This window comes from Heterocephalus glaber, unplaced genomic scaffold (genome assembly GCF_053883595.1).
Source record: "Heterocephalus glaber isolate CG9 unplaced genomic scaffold, H.glaber_assembly_v1.0 deba00000738, whole genome shotgun sequence".
In the NCBI taxonomy this organism is placed as follows: domain Eukaryota; kingdom Metazoa; phylum Chordata; class Mammalia; order Rodentia; family Bathyergidae; genus Heterocephalus; species Heterocephalus glaber.
The window spans coordinates 6,618,998-6,642,248 of record NW_028258161.1 but is presented as its reverse complement, the minus strand read 5'-3'; the positions used below and the strand labels follow the sequence as shown (position 1 = coordinate 6,642,248).

The window sequence follows — 23,251 nt, the reverse complement described above, 5'->3', positions numbered from 1 at the left end:
AGCATGGATAGAGAATGAGAAACGGCTGAGAAATAAGAAGGTGAAGGCCAGGTAATACAGGGTCTTGAAATACTACATGTTAAGGATTTGGTGCTTCATCCTAAGGATAATTGGAAATTATTAATACTTCTAAGTAGGAAAGTGTTAGGGTAAGATTTTTGTCCCAAAAAGATTTGGCCAGTGTAAAAACCAGACTGAATCATAGCCATTACATGTGGGAAACTATCTAGCAGGCTACAGGAAAAGTCCAGGTGAAATGATGCCTATACTAGGTAGGGCAATGACAATTGACATAAAGGGACTGATCAGAGATATGTTTAGGAGATAGAATCTAACTGGGATTTAATAACTGACTAGATGTTGGGGATAAGGAAGAGGAAAACTTAAGATGCCAAGGATCTTGCACTGGCCTTTGATATGGATGGTGAAACTATCACATAAGAAAGGGAAATTGAAGTAGCAGAAGGCTGGGGTGCAGCTCAGTGCTAAGGCAAGACCCTGGATTCAATTCCTAGTACTGCTCCCTATAAAAAATTAAGACAAAGCCTTAAAAGGAAGATGGTGCTTTTAGTTTCAGGTACATTGAGTTTAAGTTGCCTATGGAGAATGCTCAGTTGGAAGTTATAAATGGAGGCCTGAGTTTAGAAGAGATGCCTGGACTGGAGCTATGTTAGGAATTATCATATCTGATTGTTAACTGAAGCTGTAGGTGTAACCAGTAAGCTGGGCATGGGTATAAAATGAAAAAGAACTCTAATGATAAAGGAAAGGAAAGGAGGGTCTGAGGCACAGCAGACAAAAAGCTAAGAAGGAAAAGGTAGGCAACCTATGCCAGGTAGCATTAATCTAGATTTATCACGATAAGACTACTGCTATAATAAAAGAGAAATGAACAGTTTTAGTGCAATAATTTAGAGAAGCCAGTCTTCTATTATTGGAAAATCAACAAATTAACAGAGTACGTATTATGTAAAGATAGTATGTAAATATATTTTTCTCTAAATCCAAATTGCTAACATATGGAAGTTATTTCTAAGGTTTACAACCTCAAAATTTCCATGTTTTATCTCAGAGCAATACCGTTATAGAACAACAGGACTTCATGAATCAGGCATATTGCCTTACATACATGAAGTGAATAATAAATATTATTTTAGATCCTATTCTCTTAAGTCTTGTTTGGATTGCTTTCTATGCTAGCTCTAAATAACTTAGTTTGAAAAAAGATATAAGGTCAACACACAAAATCAACCACACTGTCTATGTGATAGCAATGAACAACAGGAAACCAAAATTAAATAAATATCATTACAATTGTTAAGTGTAAGTCTAATAAAATGTAATAAAATATATGCTGGAAATTATAAAATACTGCAGCAGCTGAATGCTTGGTATGAGTCATGCCCTCTCCTAGAGGGCAATTCTTTAATCACAAATGTTGCCAGTGAGGAATCTCTTGATAGAGAAATATTAATACTTCATAATGCTGTAAAAGATTGAATGGAAAAAATAAAACAACCCTAATTTACTGTATGTATTTAACAGATCTTGAAAATCTTATTTTACTTATCAGCTAATAACAAATTGTCAATAAAAACTGAGTTACAAATTAGAAAAAAATGTAGATGACAATCCTCTACTGTAATTAGTAGAAAAGCATACTATAATTCAAAACCTATTAAAGATTTCTTCTGAACTTTTACTAATGCTGAAAAACCTTATAATGAAAATCTGTTACATTAAAGCAATTGTTTAACAAGGCAAAATATTTATTGATAGCATAAATTATTTTATCAAGTTAGCCTTTGTAGCATGACAACTGACCCTGAAAATTGATTTTTTAAAAAAACTGTCCATGTTAAATCTCATGTAGAAATAATCAGGAACTACTTTTTAAAATATTATTACACAGTTTGAAAACCTACCCAAACTTCATCTTCAAAACTCTGAGAAGTGAGGACTAAATATGAATGGAATGTATCATAATATGGAATTAGCTTTTCATAGAAAGAAACACACTTCAATTTTAATTAAAGAATTCAAATTCAAAAACAAGTTTGTAAAAACTCCAAGTGCAACAGTGAAACATTGCTTTTGGTTACTACCCATGGTACTTCAAAAGTAAGTGAAATTGCTGACAACTAGGAAATATTAAAACTGGATTTGCTCTGTTTTAACTACGTCCGTTGTCATCTTTTACTAATTTCACAGGAAAACACTTAAAGGGCCTCAGCCTGGGCAATGAAGATGCAATAGTGTTCAATCAGCCAAGTCCCATATTGGGTATCAGATACCAATGACCCAGGACTGAAATCACTGTGTCTAGACTCTCTGGCACCTGCCTTCACTTATTTACCAGTGACCAGAGGCCAACCCCTACAGCTCTCTGCATTCACGCACACCTCCTCCTCCCCCACTGCACTGGCCCAACATCTTTGAATGATTATGCCAGAACTTCGCATGCCTCCGGAATCTCTTCTAACTGCCTACTCCCTAACTCTCTTGTTTGAAGTGATGCTCTGGTTTCTGAACTTCAGCAGATAATGGCAGGCAAGAGCAAAGGGGGCTGTCAGAAAGGACGTTTACCAGCATTCAGCAAAAAAAAAAAAAAAATGAAAAAAAAAAGATATAGATCAAAGAGGGCCCAAATAGGACGACTGTGGTGGAAAGCATGTGGATCACTATGAAGACTCTTGCACAGTGTTCTACGGTAAAATATTAAATAACACCATGACATCACTACCTAACCATGTACTTTGATTGGCCGTTCTATTACCAATAAATACTTTTATAAGCATCTGGATGGCATTCGCACCTATTTAAACAAAACATACAGAGGTCTAAATAACAATGAACTGTTAATGTGTACTTTTAACTATTATTAGAATACAACCATTAACTCCTGGTTATCCCAAGTATGACTACCTGAACCAATCTACCCACTGAGACCATTAAGACCATGTATAAAGCAAGACTTGACATGGCCCCCAAATTTTGCAGGATAGTGACAAATGGGAGAAGAAAATTAGAGTACACTGGATAATTAGAGACAATAAAGTACAAAGAAAGCAAAGCAGTATAATTTAGGGAAATATTGCAAGATCTGTTTCATGTATTGTCACCTATTCTTGATGTTAAATGTTTTTTTAAAACTTACTTCTGTATAAGAAAGACAGTATTTAGACTTTGAATAGATTAAAAATGATAAGAAAGACATTTTACTAAGAATATCTTAATTTTGAATAGTGATTTAGTTTATAAAGCCCACATACACTATCTGATGTAATTAAAGAATAACTATATTCCATTCTTTTTGATCATTTAAATGAACATGCATTACAAGTGAGCCATTACTTTCCTACCTTCAAAGTTATTTTAGACTTCTCTTTGAAATATTTATGTGCAATAAATGAAGATCTTTACTAAACAACTATTTTTTAAAATGTATGTATTTTATCTGTCTATCTATCTATCTATCTATCTATCTATCTATCTATCTACCTATCTATCTATCTATCTGGTACTGGGGATTGAACTCAGGACCTTGCACTTGCGAGGTAGGTGCAGCACCATGGAGCTAAATCCCCGGCCCTTAAACAACTATTAATATATCTAATTCAAGGAGAACAGAATATTACATTACCTCTCAAACAACCCATATGGCTTTCTTTAATAAGCAGGTTAATCAGATGCTGTTACAAGTAAGCGTGAAGCCTCATTAGCAATTACTAACATCTCTGAAAGGAAAATAAATTTCACCTAATTTCTGTTTTACTTTCCATCACTCTTATTTTGCAATGAATCTGGCACTAGGTAGCAATAAAGTCATGCCAACATCTTCCTAAATATTACGTCAAAACTGGACACTATGAAGTACAAGTTATAGGTTAGGTGGAACTTTAGGTATAAACATTCTAGATTATTCTTTTTTCTTCCAGAATACTCCCTCATACTAAACAGCTTTCTGATATTTACAATATAATTTGGTACATAACTTTGTATTCCAGTAAGAGCTGAAGTTAAAAATAAAAGAAAAAAACCTTGAGGCCTGAATGAGTTTTGGAAAATTTTGTTCATGAAACACAGATCATAAATGTTCTGAAAACTCCCACTGCTGACATGTCTGATGTTTGAAAATGGGCTGGCAAGAAAACATGGAGGAATACTGTTATTGAAAATGTATGGGGAAATTCTGTACACACAAACTTTTAAATGGCAATAAGAATAATGTCTAAAAAGTAGCCTAACAGGCTTATTTTATTCATTCATTAATGATAAAGCTTTATAATTTATATTTGACATTATACATTCTAAAAGAGTACTACAAACTCAAAACTCAATGTAGAAAGTTTTCTGCCCCTTTTGGTTTGCATTTTTTCTCTTTTATTTAATACTGTTCTTTAAAAAAATCTAAATATGATAGAACAGTGAATCTGTCCAAGAATTTTTTTCCTTTTTGGCTGCTTTCCAATTCATATCCTGTAGTCAATGAAGTTTTGACACTAAATGAGATTGAAAAAGGAACACCCTTTGAAACTGCAAGGCAGAAACCTTTAGAACAGATGGAGTGAGACTAGAGTAAATCACCTGTAATCTCCTCTTGACATGGCTACTCTTTTATTGAAAACTTGTTTGACAAAAAGTTTGATTACACTTTGCATTGGCGATAGTACAAAACTTGCTATCTGTGTAAGCCCTGCCTTGTTGGATAAGGTGTGCTGTATATTCTTTGAAGGATGTCTACTTCCTATAAACAATCATAATTAATTTGTCTCTTGATATGAGAGGCTAAGAAATTATCCAAGAGAGTTCATCAGTTTTTTAACCCGATGTAAGTGAAGTGTTAAAATGCTGGAATAGGAAATTTAATTTTAATACTGTCCTACTAATTTGGAATACAGGGTGTCAATCTGAATTAATGTAGAGAAATTATTAGATAGATCAATTACTTTATCATACATTTAATATTCTTCATATTAGGATTGTAGGAAATTGTCCAGTAGGAATACTAAGAGGAATTATTTTAGGACGTATGACTTGGTCATATCCTTTGAAGTATTTTTTAAAAGTGTGTTGCTTTTTTGTATCGTATATATTTTGCAATTTTGTTTTTTCTCTTTTAGAAAATTATAAAAAAAAATATAATGTTAAAAAGCAGAATAATCAGTGTTCCAATCATCAGATATTCCTATTAGTGGAGTATGGTTTACTAATGACTAATGGCACAACAATAATTCCATAAATGTAAATATTCCTAAGGGTACAATCGCATACATATGGAATCTCTAACCTTAAAACAGACCCTATATTAAAAAAAAGTTAGTAGGCTTCTTCAAAACAAATAGACCTAACATGTGAAATATATCAAGCAAGAGACAAAATGGTGGCACATGTCTACAATGTCAGTTACTCAGGAGGCTGAAGCAGGAGGACTACAAGTTTAAGGCCTGCCTAGGAAACTTGTTAAGATGCTGTTTCAAATAATATGGATGGGGGCTGGGGATTTAGCTCAGTGGCATCATGCCTGCCTCACAAGTGCAAGGTCCTGAGTTCAGTCCCCAGTACCAAAAAAAAAATATGGCTGGGGATGTAGCTCAGTGGTAGAGCACTTGCCTAGTAGGTGTGAGGCCCTGGGTTCAAACCCTAGTACAGGAAAAAAAAAAAAAAGAGGAGGAGGAGATAAAAGAAGAAGGGAGAGGGAGAGAGGAAGGGGAGAAAGAAATCATTCTTGAAAACCAAGGTATTAAAACAAAATGCAAAGCACTTAAAACTATCAGCTACAAACAAAATTAAAAGGTGAGTGACAGCTAGGAAATATTTGTCACCAATATTCATGGGAATATAAAACAAAAATACCACATTGTCAGAGAAACAACAATAACCACTATTGTTAAACGTGAAATGCTACTTGGATATATAAACTTACTACTTCTTAGAACATAATGTGGTCAAAATGTATCAAAGGCACAAGTATTCTTAAAGAAAATTTATAGATGTCCATAAGCTTTGGCTTGTATTTTTATGTAATAAACTGGAAAAAGATCTAAACATAATTTCACAATATTTAAATAATGGTCATGAAACAGAATACATATACATATTAGAAATAATGTTTGAAAAGTACTGAATGAAACTATACTCCTGATCTATTAATAAAACAATACATGAAAATTATATATGCCATATAATACCAATATATTATTATTTTTTAAGTCTAGAGAAGAAAGTGTACCAAAATCTTAAATAATAATCTCTAGGTTTGGGATAACAGAAAGTTATTCTCATTTTCACACAATCTTGTACTTTATTTTAATGAAGTGCTGAGGACTGAACCCAGAAACTTGCGCATGACAGGCAAGTGCTCTACCACTGAGCTGCGGATGTAGCCTCAGTTCTGTACTTTCTAAATTTTCTACAACAAATGAATATTTTTGATAATAACATTTTAAAGGAAAATTAGATCTTACAAATCAGGAGAAGAGAGCAAAACAAAATACATATTTTAAGTGTCAAAACACTTACCTGTGGTATACAGTCAGTGTATGCAAACATTGATTTAAAGCGATCATCCATGCTTATGTGGTAAAGCACACAAATTGCTATTTGTTTGTAGTTTTCATTGCCTATGAATAAAATAATATAATGAATATAGTGAAGTACACACACACAACACTCTATACATAATCAAATCAATTAAACTATTGAGTAAAATCCTTATACCTTAAGGTGGAAAATATTCAGAGCTCCTCAGTTCAAATCCAAAGCTTGGAGCACACTAATGTTTGCTGGGATACATGTGGAGAAAAAATACCCACAACCCTAAAATTGTACCATTTTCAGCAGCCCAATATAAAACAGGGTGCATCATTGACCTCCTCATCCTTCTTTAAAACAATCTCTTGACAATGAGAATATATACGAAATAGTCAACAAAAAGTACATCTGATTTCTATGAATCAAAAACTGGAAATATTCAAAAGATGAAAGTAGAAACTATTTATAACACAAAAATATATATGACTATAAAATGCTACACTAAGCACAAGCTGAGGAATATCTCAGCATTTCTGAGGTTGGATTGTTCTGAGCTAGGGATGTAGCTCAGTGGTAGAGTGTTTGCCTAGATATAAAGCTGGGATATATGAGAAAAAGTCATACTTAAAATCTTAAAGATGAATATTAATAAGTCAAGGGCTATAGAAGATATAATATTTATACTAATTATTTGAGGTTGAGAATTTTAGAGAGAGAAGTAATGCAAAAATTGTGAAATTCCTCAAATAACATTAGAGACAAACTAGGTAATTTTTACCCCCAACATTTTTTTTGTTGAGATCGAAGCAATTAAATTGTAAGATTTACAGATATCAATGTTAGATTTTCAAAAATCACATTTACACTGTTGAAGGCATTTATTTATACTTATTTTAAAACCTCAAAGTACGCTTGTCATAGGGAAATATATTTACACAGGTTTCCAAGATGTGAAGGTGAAAAATGAAAACAATCCAACTTTACTCCCCAAGGAGGCAAGTACCTTAGGTTTTGGTCAAACCGTACTTCATAGTATTGTATTCTTTTTTTCTCCTCAGGAATTGAGCAATTATATAATCTTTTCAAATATGATACTAAAGCAAACTCTTACATTCTGAATACCAGTTTCTTCCTGCTCTTCTAGTTTTTTGTTGTTGTTGTTGTTCATCAATGGGTAAGCTCTAGTGCTACTTAATTTTCACAAAATATTATCTGAAAATATTTTCTCTATATAATGAAATTTACTGAAAAGTAGGATTTGAAACCATGCAATTTACTTGACAGTAAAAGGAACAAAGAAAAATCAATAACCAATATAAAATATTCTTCACTATCAAAGTAAATCATCAAACATTAAAATCCAATGTGGAACTAAGAATGAAATAGAATAGGAAGAAGTTTTTAAATCTGTGCTCTAGGACAGTCTGTCTGTTGCTGGTGTCAATAAAAAGATTTTAAAAACCAATGTCCTTAGGTGGTGCATCCCACATATAAAGTGAGAGGAAATAAAGGTTTGCCATTAAGAGGTATGTGCTCCCTTTAAAGATAAGAAGACCAGTTTTCTCAGTCTCTCCCCCCTCTATTTATTAGCTTATAGCAAAAGATAAGCTATACAGTGTGTGCATATATATATAAATACACACACATATATACATATATGTATCAAACCAGGATAGAATGCATAAAAGACTCCTAAATTATAATAAATTGGTGAATAATGGGTAAAAAAGTTCTCATATGTAGCAAAACTAAGTATCTACTTGCAAAAAATGTGGTGATTCCTATGCAGCCAGCCCTAATTCTGCACTTGCTTGTATGCTCTTTCTTCCTTTTTTCTCTTCATCCTCATGGCCAAAGGTAAAAGCTCCTTGCAATTTTTCCCTATACCTGTGATCCTCTATTAAAAACATAGATTTAAAAACAAAAAACAAAAACCCTCTCAACATGCCCCAAATTTCTTGTCCTCTTTTCCTACAATGATCAGCTTAGCCAGAAATTTGCTGAAAACCAAAGGACGAAAAGAAGCAGAAACTCTTAAGGACATCAGGTTATAAGACAACCAAACTTTCTAACCAAAGTTCTTTGAGAGGAGGGGAGAGAGGAAGGGCTAAACAATGACTTTATTCCTATTCCACGTTCAGCATTCATTTTCTAAATTTAGCCTTGACAACAACTGAAGAGGTAGAGAGTATTCTGACTTCAAGATTACGCAATGACACTGGCTAGGGTTCTAACTCTTTCAAAATGAAACACAACTGTGAATCTGGGATTCATGCCTCGTACTGACTATACAGCCCATGCACATACTTTCTATGAGCCTTCCAGGAGACTGCAGAAAGAGTGAAATCAATAATGTCAGGTAGGTAGGGATATAGCTCAGTGGCAGAGTGCTTGTTTAGCATGCACGAGGCCCTAGAGTTCCACCCTATGACTGCAAAAAATAAAACAACAGCAAAAAACAAACTAAAGTCAGATAAATATCTTAGCATCATTACTCCTTAGGGTACAGTACAGGAGGGAGATGCTCCTAGAAGAGATGCTGTCTGTAGGATCTGGGGCTTTTGGGAAAGAAAGTGCGAAGATTGGAGAACCAAGGACATGAAATGGAGACATGAAATCAGAGAATCTGTGTCTAGGTACAGTAGGTTCCAATGATGACTGATGTTCTTGGCAGGGGCAAACTGCCTTAGGGGCAGCCGGCTTGGGTTAAATTTGTGGTTCTGCCACTCATTAGCTATCTGGCCTTCAGATTCTGTACTTCAGTTTCTTTTTCTATAAAAATGAGATAATGACTTTATTTCTCTCAAAAAGTTGTTATGTAAGGATTAGGTGACAGAATCCTGGTAAAGCACCTCTCACAGTCTGACAATACTAAATCAATTCAGTAAGTTTATTGTTATTAGGAGGTCACAAATAATATTTTGTTTTACCAATAGAATGGTATTACCATAAGTTCCTAATATATATGCTGTGATGTATTCTTCTATCCTCAAACTACGGTTAGAAGTCAAGTAGGTTTGAGAAGCAGCCAAGATTTCCCTGAGATCAGCTAGACACTTGACCACTTTTCTATCTAGTTAGTTTCTTATAAAGCTTTGCTGTCCCAAAAGTATGGGCTTAGAAAGTCATCTTACATCAGATGCTCCGCTCAAGTGACCCTTATCTAAATAAGAATCCTTCATCATTCTCTCATTCTCATAAATTCTTTATTAAAAACTGAGAAAAAAAATGAGCTCCTCCCTCCCCCACCAGCTTCCACACACACATTATAAATTTCTCTTTCTGGTTTCATGCTTTCCTATCTGGAATGGAACTTGTGTTCACTTTTAGAGTGGGCAGTGGTCATGGTGGTGATGGGCTACCAAGTGATGAAAGGACTGAGAAGTCTGAGAACACTAAAGACCAAACTCCTAATTAGCTGCACTGCTTCCACCAGCAGAGGTATCCCTTCGTGTTCAGTCTACACACAGCTGGACCAAAGAAATAGGAATATAACCAGAGCTGCACCAGACATATTTTTTTCCCTTGAGGAAAGTGTGTGAAAAGAGGTGATGACAGATCTAAGGGACCATAATATTATATTCAGAGATTTATCTAAGCCAAGTTGCTGATGTCTTCTGGATTCTGTCTGGGTAAATGTTCTCTTAGAATTCAAACAATTGATTTACAGATACCTGCACAATTAATTTCCTCATTTATTATTTACTTAGGGAATGAAAAAAGTACAAACTAGTGTTCATTCAAACTAGCCCTTTCATTCCAAAAAATGTAATATTTTATAAATGCCCTTGTTGCCCAGATGTTACCTTCCTGATTCTAATTTTTATCTTGCTGTTACAAATCACACTATTTCCTTTCACCTCTAAGAAAGTACAATATATGAATGAAGATTATAGTACATAAATCACAGGTGTCTTATTCACTGTATCATAAATGATTATATAAATGATTAATTTCTTAATAAAAATGTGGCCTATAACTTCATGGCATCTAGTAGATAGCTGACAGTGACAACAACATGACAAAGGATTTTGAGACCATAGTGAGTATGTGGAGTGGGAAGATGTCTAGAAATACAACTTGATTTCATCTATTCAAACCCAGCTAAGCACAGAAAATAAAATCTGGTTGGCAGCTAACATTTATTATTATTACTTAAAGGTTGATCTACAGATCATATAACAATAAACAGCCATTAGAGAGACTGAATGGTCCAAGTAAAATTAAGAGATTATCCTTTACTATAAGCTAATAAGTAGTCTTCTTCATTCACTAGAAGGATATCTGAGTCCTTAAAAAGAATAGACCCCAAGAAAAAATTACATACCCTACATGAATTCCTACAAGAAACAGGGTTGGAGGGTATGATTTTCTCGTAAGAATTCATGACTAGAAGCCATAAACTATAGCTAACCAGCTATGATTCCTCCATATCCTAAAACTGGCAGGCATTTCAAAAGGTCTCCTTTAAGACTTATAGACATTAATTATTCCCTAATGGCATCCCAAGTAAAAACAGGCTGCCAACAATTGGTATGCTGGCATGGCACCAAAGGCTCTGTGAATTTTGAACAGAACAATGAAAAGACTGGATATTTTGAGAACTAGGTTCTTAATGACTGGGGGTGGGTTAGTCAAATAAGTTCAAGTAATAAGGGCAGGATAGGAAAAATGGCCTAGTCATTATGATTCCTTTGGTATTTATGGTAATAAACATGAATCATGATGAACTCACTGGCCATTAAATGCACAGGTTATAAGTAGTTCCATAGGATTTCCACAGGAATTCACTGTTAATTAGCTGGATCATTATTTGAAAGTGTTACTGAATATCTTAGCATTTGTGTAGCCATTCCCCCCCAAATTGGTCACTCCCAGCTGAGGGTAGTTAATACCTTAACAAACTGGTCATTAACTCCAGTAACTGATTTTGTGGGAATTATTGCACTTATAAAATACATTGAATAGTTTATAAGAAACATTGCCTCTCTTTTTCCTTTTTAAAGAAATTTACAGCTGTAGTTCAGCCCAAAGAGCAGAAGGTAAAAAAAAAACAAAACAGCTCTCTGGACTGCTCTCATGATCCATTTTTCTGCCAATTAAAGGGCAAAACACATGCTGATGGGTTTTGAATTTTAAAATGTCTTCAATTTTTTCATCTCTGAACTGATTAGTAAAAACACCATTCAGCTACTAATTTTGTAAGACACTTGGGATTTTCCATTCACAGTTAAGTAAAAAATATGAGTTTTGTACACTAGAACGCAAGGCCAGATTTCCGCTTCTGGAGCAGAACAAAACAACCCTTTGTGAAAACAGAGTGAGAACATAAGTTATGGGCCACATTATTAGCCAGATTCTCATTCCCTTCTACCCCTTGTCTTCATTCGAAGTATAATAGTCCCTTTGAAGTCACAAAGGCTCCATGCAAAGATAAGAGAAGCGAGAATATAAACACACCTGTATTAGAATAATGCAGCATTAAGGTGATATATTACCCTGGAAAATCTATATGAATACAACATGTTTTGAAAATCATATGTATCTTTAAGTTTATTATGACATTAGAACCCATAAAGCCCTATCAATACAGTATAATGAAAGTGCCACAGACTAAAACCATCACTTAAAAGATAATTGCAACAATTATTAAACATCAACATCATCTATTTAAAAATATACAAAAATATTTTGAAGGTATATTAGAACATCTCTGTTAGGTTTTCACATAGTGGAACTTAATTTATTAGAGCATATACTGCAGATACATACTCAGTTCAATTAGATAGCTTTAGTTTAAACTAGACTTGGACAGATCCATTTTTAACACTGCAACTATACTGGATTTTTAGAAAAGATTTAAAATAAAAGCCAACCATTTTTAACCAAGAGGTATGTGGGAAGAATGACAGAATTTATGTTGCAATGATTAGTAAGAAAACAAGAATAAAAAGTTTTGTGATGAATGATTTTTATGTCCAATTATTTAATGCAATGAGAAACAAATTATAAATCTACCACTAAGCCATCCAGCTGTCTATAGTAACAGCCACTAAATAAGTACTCTGATATCTAACATTTTTTAAGATTTTCATTCTTTTTTTCTGTGTACAACTGCACGTTGAGCTATGTTGTTTATTTTTCAACATGTTTTCAATTATTTTATTACCCTGTCCACAGAATTCTTTGATTATATCCAGAGAATACTACAACTTATTGGTAATAAATCCTATGAGCTATGCAGCCTTGTGGTACAAATGATAAGAAACAAAATAAAACCCTTAATGACAACTGCTTTCTACCTTATAGGTCCACACCATCGACTTAATATGTTTTGGCCAAATTTTATCATCTAGAAATGGAGACACCACAGGCAATATTCACACACATAGTATTGAAACCAGCTGGCAACAGAAGAATCTTAAGAAAAAGGCTCCTTGATTTAATTGGGAAAACAGGAGGAAGCATAAATTTTACTGCCATTAATAACTTCAAGCAATCTTGATATGACTCTACCTTACTCTGACGGGGAGACATGTGCTTTCTGTTAGTGTTTGCCACATCTGACCCCTATTGTTTGCTCACTTGATCAGGTAAGAAAATGTAGGTTTATTTATAGGATAAATGAGGCCTATTAAAATTGAGAAACAGCTCAGTACTCTATGAGGAGCTGCATTCTGAAACAGATGTGTGAAATTCCTAAAGTTTGGTAAACAGGCCAAACCAAGTTATTTTAAAAAATATACCTTAATTTTCTAAAGAAACCATGATAACAGCACCTTCATTCCCAAGAAAATGGAAAACACCTCCTACATGTAAAATGATCACTTCCAAACAATTTTTAGTAAACAAGTCTGAAAAGGCCACTTACAAAAACTGCTTTTTAAAAAAATAAAGACAAGTTTTATTTCTTCATTTTATGAGACCGCTGACTAGTTAAATAGTAAGTCATTAATATATAATGAAAAAAGTGAATTTAACATGATGGGAAAATTTCAAAGGTGTTCAAAACTTAACATTGTCAATTTTCATTTAAGGACATATGACAGAATGGTCAAAGGAAATAACCCTCAATTTCTATGTGATCAAAGTTAAGAGTCCAATAGTATCTGCTCTGGTGATCTCCAACAATAAGGGAAATCAGACTTGTTTAAACCGGAAAAAAACCAAACATTTATCACTTAACATTTGACCTGGACCAACTCTCCATGCTGATGAAATCTTTCTATAGCTCTGTAAAACGGCCTGAAACTCAGATTACTTAAATGTAATCTACGCAAAAATAAATCAGGTGCCACTATTACTCTCAAAACCAATTCAGGGTCTATTCACAAAATATAAAAACATTTATACCAATTTAGAACTACTTAGAAACTCTAATATGGTCTAACATTACTCCCACTATATATTGGTATACCGGAGATGATTCATGTGAAATTCTGAAATAAGCCTGATGTGTGCTATTAAATCTGGGAATCACAATTTTTCTGCTACAACTAATAAAGTTAGTTTCTGCACAAACCAGCCATGCAAATTAATACTTACATACAACCTTTAATTTAGAAAAATCAAGGTTTATGTATATAAACAAATTTGAATCAAGATTTAAATTATGGCTCAAGCCTTTATACTACTAGTATTCAGTACTGTATCACTGAACAGCATGGCTTTAATGATTAAAGGAAAATATGTCAAAGCTAGTTAATTTTAAAATTATACATGGGTTCATTAATTATATGTGAAAAATGCTTAAAAAGAGTAAAGCACTAAAATATTATGGTTTTTTTAGCTATTATAAATATTATAAATATAAAAAAGCTTAGAAGCATCAGCATGTAACACCATTAGTTCCTTATCGTATCTCTCCTTATAAGTAACCTTAGGTAGAATCCCAAGGAAAGATGACTTGTGATATGTGGTTCAATATTAAATGAACTTCTGAATATGCGTAAAGAATAGTTTGCTTATCTAGGTTTGAAACTCTCATTTCATCTATATGAACAGTGCTTCTCAAACTACCGTGGTAGAGGGCTAGGTTTTTATTTTCCTTCCAATATGTTAAGGAACAATACTTTAGTTACGTATACAACAATGAAATTAAAGAAAAGATGCTCAAAATAGAAGTCCAAAATTATTTCATTCAGGAGACAATCTTATTTTGTGAAACTGCTCTATATATCCAAATGCTTACTTTCAATTTCTGGACTTACTCATTTTAGACTAGTTACAAATAACAACAACACACCAAATAGTAGTCTGTGTACCACCCTTTGAATATCATTCACTGTATTAGCAGACTTGTGTTCTGAATTACACACTTTATTAAAGGAAGGTACATAAGTGATGAAAACTGCTTTTTGTGCTCCTAATCTCTCATTCAGCAAACATTATTCTCAAGTCTTTTTCTTCATGACTAACAATTTGTGGGACTTTCTAGTTATGAAATACATATTAGTTCTCTCATCTGACTCTCAGAACAATCCTGTGGTATATGCACATTTAAAAAAATCTTATTTTTTAAATGAAAATGAAACACTCAGTGAAGATCTACTGATTTGCATAATGCCACTCAGCTAATAAAGAGTGAAGAGAAGGCTCAAGTTCATTCTTTTGATATTTATTCCTTTCATCCACTCATCCATCTAACCACCTACCAGGCATCAAGAATCTACAATGTGCCTGGCCTTGTTCTAAGTATTGGGAATCCAAAAGTGAATAAAACTGATACAACTTTTTAATTTGTTAAAGGTCGGTGGGTGGTAGCAGTGGTAGGTAGGTGTTGCAGAGATAATATTTAAGATAATTATATAAAATGAGTACTATGAAGAACAATAAAACAGGAAAAAGGCAGAGTATCAGGGACCATGGCTTAAAATTTTCAACAGAGTAATCAACCAGAAATCAAAGCCTGGAAGAGGCAAGGAAATAGGTCTTGCATAAAACCAAGGAAGAAGCTGGGCACTGTGGCACACACCTCTACTCCCAGCATTATGGGAAGCTGAGGCAGGGAGATTACAAGTTCAAGGACAACCTGGGAAATCCAGAGACTTAGCAAGACCCTGTCTCAAAAGAAAAAAGGGGGCTGCATATGTAGGTCAGTTAAAGATCCTGAGTTCAATTTCCAGTACCACCACCTAAAAAACCAACCAGCCTTAGGGAAGAACATTCTAAGCAGAAGAAACAGGAAGTGCAAAAGTTGTCTACTGAGGTCAAGGAATAGCAAGGTGGCCAATGTGTTCTCAGCAGAAAGAACAAGAGAGTGTGAGAAGATTAGAAGATTAGTTACAGAGAGGAGGAGACACAGGAGAACATATATAAACCCTTGTAGGCCACTGTAAGAACTCTGTCACCTTCTCTGAGATGGGAAGTCACGGGAGGGTTTTGAGCTGAGAATTAAACTTCAATTTTAATAGGACCACTCTGTGTGGTGTGTTAAGAGAATGTACATACAGTAACAGTGAAAGCACAAAAAATATAGGATGCTACTACATTAAATTAGGAAAGAGATAATGGTAGCTGGGATTGGAATGGTAGCAGTTATATTCTGAAGAGAGAGCTCACTGGATTACCTGAAAGATGATGTAATGCAGGAGGGAAAAACAAAGTCAAGGATAACTGCCCCAATTTTAGTTTGGTTAATTAGAAAGATGAAATTGCCATTTACTGAGATGAGAAAGACAAACTAAAAAATTAGGTGAAGGTAGGGTGCATATTAGGAGTTTAATTTTGAACATGTTAAATCTCAGATGCTAGTAAGGTACCCAAGTGCTAACATTTGGAGTAAAGAAATCAGACAAGGCTAAGATTATGTATCCTTTGGGAATCATCAATATAGGCAGAGTATTCAAGTGGAATTGATGAAGCTACCAAGGGACTAAGTACAGATAGAGTTAAAGTCCAAGCAGTATGCACTGGGATGCATTCTAAATGTTTACCAAATAGGGAGATGAGGTGGAAGCAAAAGATGAGACTGAGGAGAAATGGTGCTTAGTCAGGATAAGCACCATGAAAGTTCTGCGTCCTGGAAAATGAACAAAAACAGTGAAGGAGGGAACTGCAGCAAATGCCACTGAAAGGTTATGTAATATAAGTACTGGGAACTGACCATTGGATTTACCAATGTGCAGGTCACTAGAACTTGGCCAGCATAAGAGATGGGGTGTTTATGCGGGAGGCCTGGGACAGAGGTGAAAGCTTGACTTGCAAAGGTTTAAAAGCGTGTAGAACAGTAAGGGAAAAAAGAAAAAGAGGTGAGAAAAAAAAGAGGGAAAGAAGTAGGGTTGAGTGTATATGAATGAATGAATGTATATGAAATGGAAAAGAAACTGGTGACAGGAAATGAAGACAGTTCTTCTGAGGAGAGTTTAAATGTACAGGAAAGACATAGTATGACAGCTGGAATGTAAAAGAAATTCAAGTCAAGAATAATGTTTGATAAGATGGAAGAAAGCACAGCATATTTGAGTGGTAATGGAAGGATCCACTGAAGAGAAAAATTAGTGCAGGACAGCAAGGAGAAGTGTCTGAGCAAGCGTCCGGAATAGGAGAGAGGGAATGGACAGGAGGGAGCATTGGCCTGTGGTGAGAGCAGGGGCCAGTTCGTCCATCATAACGGGAGAGAAGGCAAGGCGCAGTCGCAGATGCAGGTGGGCGGCTAATTGGGCAACGGGAACTTGCGCGAGCTGTCTCAGTAAAACAGGAAGCAAAGTTCTGAGCTAAGAATGAGAATAGAGAGAGAGGTATCTGATTATTGATGAGAAAATACAGGAATGAAATTCTCACCTATGAGAAGAGGACAATAATCAGACTAAGAAAAAAAATTTATAATCATCAGGCAGCATCAAAATTATTACCCGGAATTTACTGTGTGATGCTAACCTTCTGCATGCAGATCTTCCATTGTCAATGTCCCACAGGATGCCAAACCTCTCCCAACTCCTTCACAAAGCACCAAATAAACTGGGAATCATAATTCTCACTAAAGTGGTTGAACACTCATGCGCAAAGTGAAAAATAAGTGATACAATTAAATGTTTACTAAGAAACAGTTACCTGGGGGTGGGGGGTGGGGGAGTTAGAGCTTGCCTAGCTATCCAAATACAAAATTAAAAAAGTATGTACTGGCCAAACTAAAGGTGTCTTCGAGGTGGATTTGGGTGCTGATTTGCTACTCCTGTTACACTGTTACCACTAGGAGCATCTGCATTTACTAGGAATTAAAAGCTCCAAAGGACTGCTCTACTGCACTGGCTTTCCAAGTGCGGTGCTAGAGCCCAGGAAGAGGCCCACAAAGTCACAGCATTTTTACAAGACCAAAGTAATATTTTATTTTTATTTTATTTAAAAATATTTTCCTGTTTTTAAATTCTCATTCTCTCGTAAGTATATAGTTGAGTTATCCAGAGCTACATGACATCTAACAGCACCACAGATTAAAGAGATACGAAAGCCAGATGTGGTCCAATAGGCTTGATTAAATATAGAGATTTGCCAAATGTAAAACAATGCAACTCTTCTATTTTTAAAAGTTATTTTTTATAAAAATATTTATGCCAATATGGCAGGTTCATTTTGCTATCTGAAAATGACTGAATAAAAATTTCCAGTTTTAATTTAAAATATGTTAAATATCATAAATATAACTCTATATAAATGAAAGGTCTTTAAGATCCTCAATAATTTCTGAGGGTATAAAGGGATCCTGGGACCAAAACATTTTAAGCTGATGCTCTAACCACTGCACTCTTATAATCAACTAGTGGACAGGGAAGATTTATAGGAAAGAGAAATTGTGGAAAGCAATGTTTGCCTTTAATTCACAAATAGCTAATCACTAGGTTTGCAGTACCTATTCTATGTTTAACAAATGCAAAAATTCACATATGTAGGATGGGACTTATATATTTTATACAATTTATTCCCTTGAGTTTCAAACTTTCTTTGAAGATCAAGTTAACATTTTAAAAGTAGATGTGAAAAATCTGAACATTAACCTAAAATGTATGGCAGTATCGTTCAGAACAAGAAAAGAAAAATAGGAAGAAAAGGTACAAAGGGGTGGGGGTGGGGTGGGAGGGGAAGGGGAAAGGAAAGAAGGGAAAGGAAAAATTATGAGAGAAGAAAAGAAATGGAAATGAAGTCTATGTAAATAGGGAAGGTTGGAGGGGGTGAAGGGCGCACAGGAAATGGGGAAAAAAAATAACCAAGATGCATCATTTACAGGTACAAGCACCCAATGATAAATGTAAATGTATTGTATACCTAAAATGTACCAATAAAAGAATTTAAGGAAAAAAAAAATCCCTCATAATTGTCCAAAAGAATAAACCAGTGAAATATGTCAGTAATTTTCTAAATCAATTATGTACTCTATAACACTGCCACTGCATTACAGGAGGCTTAAGCTACACACAAAAACCAATGTCTTGATGAACTAGGTTCTTCAATTGGGTATTTATGCTTGCTTCTGTGCTAACATCATCCTCAAGCACATCAAAATTCAGCTCATGAAACATCTAAGCCAAAGCAATATCTGCCTGGAGCATCAGACAAAAAAACTAAGAAAATTTCATGTTTCGAGTTATTTTTGAAACACGACCAGTACATTCCCCAGGGTATTGAAGAATACACTATGACAAGCAATTTCCTTGCCATCTCCTAACCTAAAATATTCTGACATAAGGAAATGCTCTTGAGACACATCAAAGTCAAAAGGATTGAGGTTTTTTTGACTAGGGGAAATTTTTTGACAATTTACTTTTTAGATGAGCCAAAAAAAAATCTTTAAACACCTTTAAAAGCTAACAGCATGAGAAATTTGAATAGATTGTATCTAACAATTAGCTACGGAAAGCCAAGCTTTCTAAGCCTAACTCAATTTGCATGTAATAGTTTGCTGAAAGGACTGGCTCTGCTAGGTCTCCCCAGATAGTAACATAAAATCAACAGATACATACTCTGTGTCAAAATACAGAAATGATAAAACTAGAAAGGCTTATAACTGATACTGAACTAACAAGAAATAAGCTTAGGATCCTGAAATTTCAGGAAAATAACACACCAAAAAATGAAATAAATTTTATGATATTTAAGTCAAAGAGATAAAAGAATATTTAGATATAAAGTTTTCCATGTAACCAGTTAAAATACTTAAGACTATTTGAGAAACACTCCCTTTTTTTTGGTTATGCTTAGGAAAAGACAAAACTATTTAAATAAACCCTTTTCAGGGTGAATGAAGATAGAAAAATTTAACTAATGATCTCTAATATTTCTTATCAATTTATATGTTTCTGGTATCAAAAGAAAAAGCCAAATAAAAAATTCCTAAATGAAATGCTTGACACGATAAAACAATATTAAATTTTTGACTCTATTCATTGTTGGTTCCCTCAGAGACACACATGGCAAAAGATCTGTGCTGTAACCCAGCTTCCCTGTCTTTAATAATTGTTTAAATTATCAAATATTGTATATATATATTTTTTTCAGTTTATTCTTGAAATAAACTTTGGAAAACGTTATTCAGCAGTTAACATCCATCTCATAATGGCAGAGGTCACAATGTACTAAATATATGTTTCAGGAAACACAAAAGGGGATTAATTATTCATATTACATAGATTTACTGTAATCCAAAGATTCACAATTCATTGAACTCTAGTTAAAATAATCTATTATTAACTGTAAAAACACTTTTGCAATTATAGGTTCCCCAAGTAATAATAAAGAAAACCTACTTAAAACTGACAGAATTTCTAGGGGAAACAGCATAAAAGTCACTTCTGAAAAGATATGTAAGTGTAGCCTAGGAAAGTGCTTTGGCATTTTTGAGTCTTTTTTAAAAATAAGTAATCTCTCTCTATATAAAATGAAATAATGAAATAATTAAATAATTCAGTCATCTATGAAACTGAACATATAACAAACATTTAATTTATCTGAAGAAGAAAGGAAAAAGGATCACTCATGTTCTACATAATGTTCCTTAATTCATTTCCCCCTAGTTTCAGTAAAGAAAATGGATCTAGAATTCTTTAGATACTGGACTTACACAAAGTGTTTTTCCATTTTTCTTGGAATGTCAATTTAATGGAATCACTATGGGCAAACCCTCAAATCCTAAACCAATTTAGATTAAGTACTGTTCAACTCATTAAAAATCAATTAACAATAATGCTTTAAAAATGATCCAGCAAAAACAGTGATATTTCTAAAGATTTAGGAGAAAACAAAACAAAACAGGAGTCTACTCACTTCTTCTAGTTCAACACTTTTAGCTGAACATTAATTCAATCTGAGGAGACAAAATTACCAAGTACATAATAACCAGTATGAGAATTACCAAGAATATAATAACTAATACATAATAACTAGTATGACTGAGATAAAACAAAGTAGGCACTGCATGTAGAATAGGTAAATATTGCTTCCTGAACATTTTTTGTTTAATTATTTATATACATTAAAAATGTAATATATTTTATAAATAATATATATGTTGATATACACACACACATATATATATCACATTTGAATGCGAATGCTGGACTGCAATGTGAAATATATCTTAGTACGGATTAGGGTAAAAAAACTTTGATTTTTTTTTTTTGTACCAGGAATTGAACTCAGGTCCTTGCGCTTGCGCAGCAGGCAGTGAAACCACTGAGCTAAATCCCCCGCCCCCCAAAAATCTTTGAAAGTCATTGCTATAAATGAAAGTTTCCTAGCCCTTTCTTTCCTTTTCTTTCTTCTTCCTTTCTCTTTCCCTCTCCTTCCCTTCCCACCTCTGCCCCCACCGCTTTTCACTTTTTCACACAGGGTCTCACCATGTAGTTCAGGCTGGCCTTGAGCTCTCAGCAATCCTCAGCCGCAGCCTTCTGAATGCTGGGATAAAAGGTATGCAGCACCATGCTCAGTACTTCCTAACCTTTAAAATCTATATGCTCTCTAGTGCTTCTTTATCCTCTCTTTTGTATAAGCATAGTGACCAAACATTAGACATGTTAAATATATCACTGAAACCTCAACTGAGAATTTTAGCTTATTGTGTTAAGAGTTGATGATTTAATTTCCCACGCATGTAACATGTACATTGAAAATGTAATACTGGGGGCTGGGGATTTAGCTCAGTGGTTCCGTCGCCTGCCTCGCAAGCGCAAGGTCCCGAGTTCAATCCCTGGTCCCCCCCCCCCAAAAAAAGTAATATTGGAAAATCAATTATATACTAGATACAATTTGTTCAAACACCGCAGAGAATGACAAGCAAAATAGGTTTCTTCACAGTCAAAAGAATTGTTATACGTTTCATGCAGAAAGCTCAAGAACACTACTAGGAAGAGAGCCCTTAGGGTATTCATTTGGAATTCATTTTTAAAAATATATACAATTCAAATAAGTTCAGTTGACAGTTTCTAAGACCACAGGAGATGAGAAATGTATCATTACAGGAGAAGAAAATTGCTGTTATACAGTGCTGCTAGTATAAAAGAAATGAGAAGTGACAGCCAAGGACAGGGGCTAAGGTAGAAAAACAGAAGAATTATGTATAGAAATTATAACTACATAGTGCTCTGGGATACTTCAGCAAGAGAAAATCCTTGGGTACAGTTATAATATTTAAAGCTTTGTCTAATTATCTGCAGAACTTCAAACTTGAATAAATGATAATAAAAACAACAGCTACATACACAAAGCACTCAAATAATCACTCTGGCTCCAATTCCATTCTTTTAATCACTACACTATGCTGTTTCTTAAAAAAATTTAAATTATGTTCAGGGGATTAAACTCAAGAAAATATTTCAGAAAATAAAGATGCAACTGATTTTAAACATTCTACTATAGAATGTTTATATTTCCCCAAATTTCAGATGTGAAACCTAATGCTCAATGGATAGTATTTGGAGTGCTACCTTGGGAAGTGAATTCTGTATACCATGGAGTCAGAGTCCTGTGTACAACATTAGCTTCATTATAAAGATGGGGGAGGTAAAGCAAGATGGAAACAGAGTAAGGCCCTCCAGTGATAGTCTCTCCCCAGAAATATCCATTTGAACAGCTACTCATGCATAAAACTACCTTCAGAAAAGCTAAGGAACCCAGGTGAGGTCACAATACCCAGTTGTAGCAAAATAATAAAAGAAGCATTAAAGAAGGCAGGAAGGAAAGAGGTACCCACATCACAACTCTCACAACTACAAGCATCACAGCACTAGAGACACACTTGCCCTGGTTGGGGGAGAAAGAGTGGATTAAATCTTTAAGACCTGCCACTCAGTACCAAGATGACCACAGTGAAACTCAGTACTGGGCAAAGCCCCCTGGTCCTGGGCTCCAGGGCAGTGCCCTTGGGTGGAGCATCTGAACAGTGCTAGCCTGGGACCAGGGGACTGCTCCCTACCATGCCTTCCCCAGTCTTGTGCAGCACAGCCTGCGCAGCAGGCTCCATTTGCTAGGCAGCAGAACACAGAAGTGAGCGCAGGACTTTGCCTTGGAGTTCAGTGCTAAGCCAGCAAAATTCACCAGTGGATCACAAGATCCCTATCTCCAGACCAGAGCCTGTGGACAAAGCCTCTGGGCCCACCCGGCTGCCAAGTGGAGACCCAAGGCTCCAGTGGAAGAGAACTGTGTTCCAGCCATCATCAACTGCGGTTGTCTGCAGCGGTCTCGGGCTGTAAGTTCACCAGAGCAGCAGGCAGGCCACAGCAGCATGGCC

General features: G+C 34.7%; 1 protein-coding gene across 4 annotated transcripts in view; it reads right to left on the bottom strand.

The window, feature by feature from the left end:
* Kifap3 (kinesin associated protein 3) overlaps positions 1 to 23,251 on the bottom strand; it is a 140,441-nt gene that overhangs the window by 62,875 nt on the left and 54,315 nt on the right. For all 4 annotated transcript variants that reach the window (XM_087206935.1, XM_087206934.1, XM_087206933.1 and 1 more), the window contains exon 11: positions 6,523 to 6,623. In XM_087206935.1, coding sequence (XP_087063061.1) covers positions 6,523 to 6,623 — 101 coding nt within the window. The remainder of the gene's footprint in view (positions 1 to 6,522; positions 6,624 to 23,251) is intronic.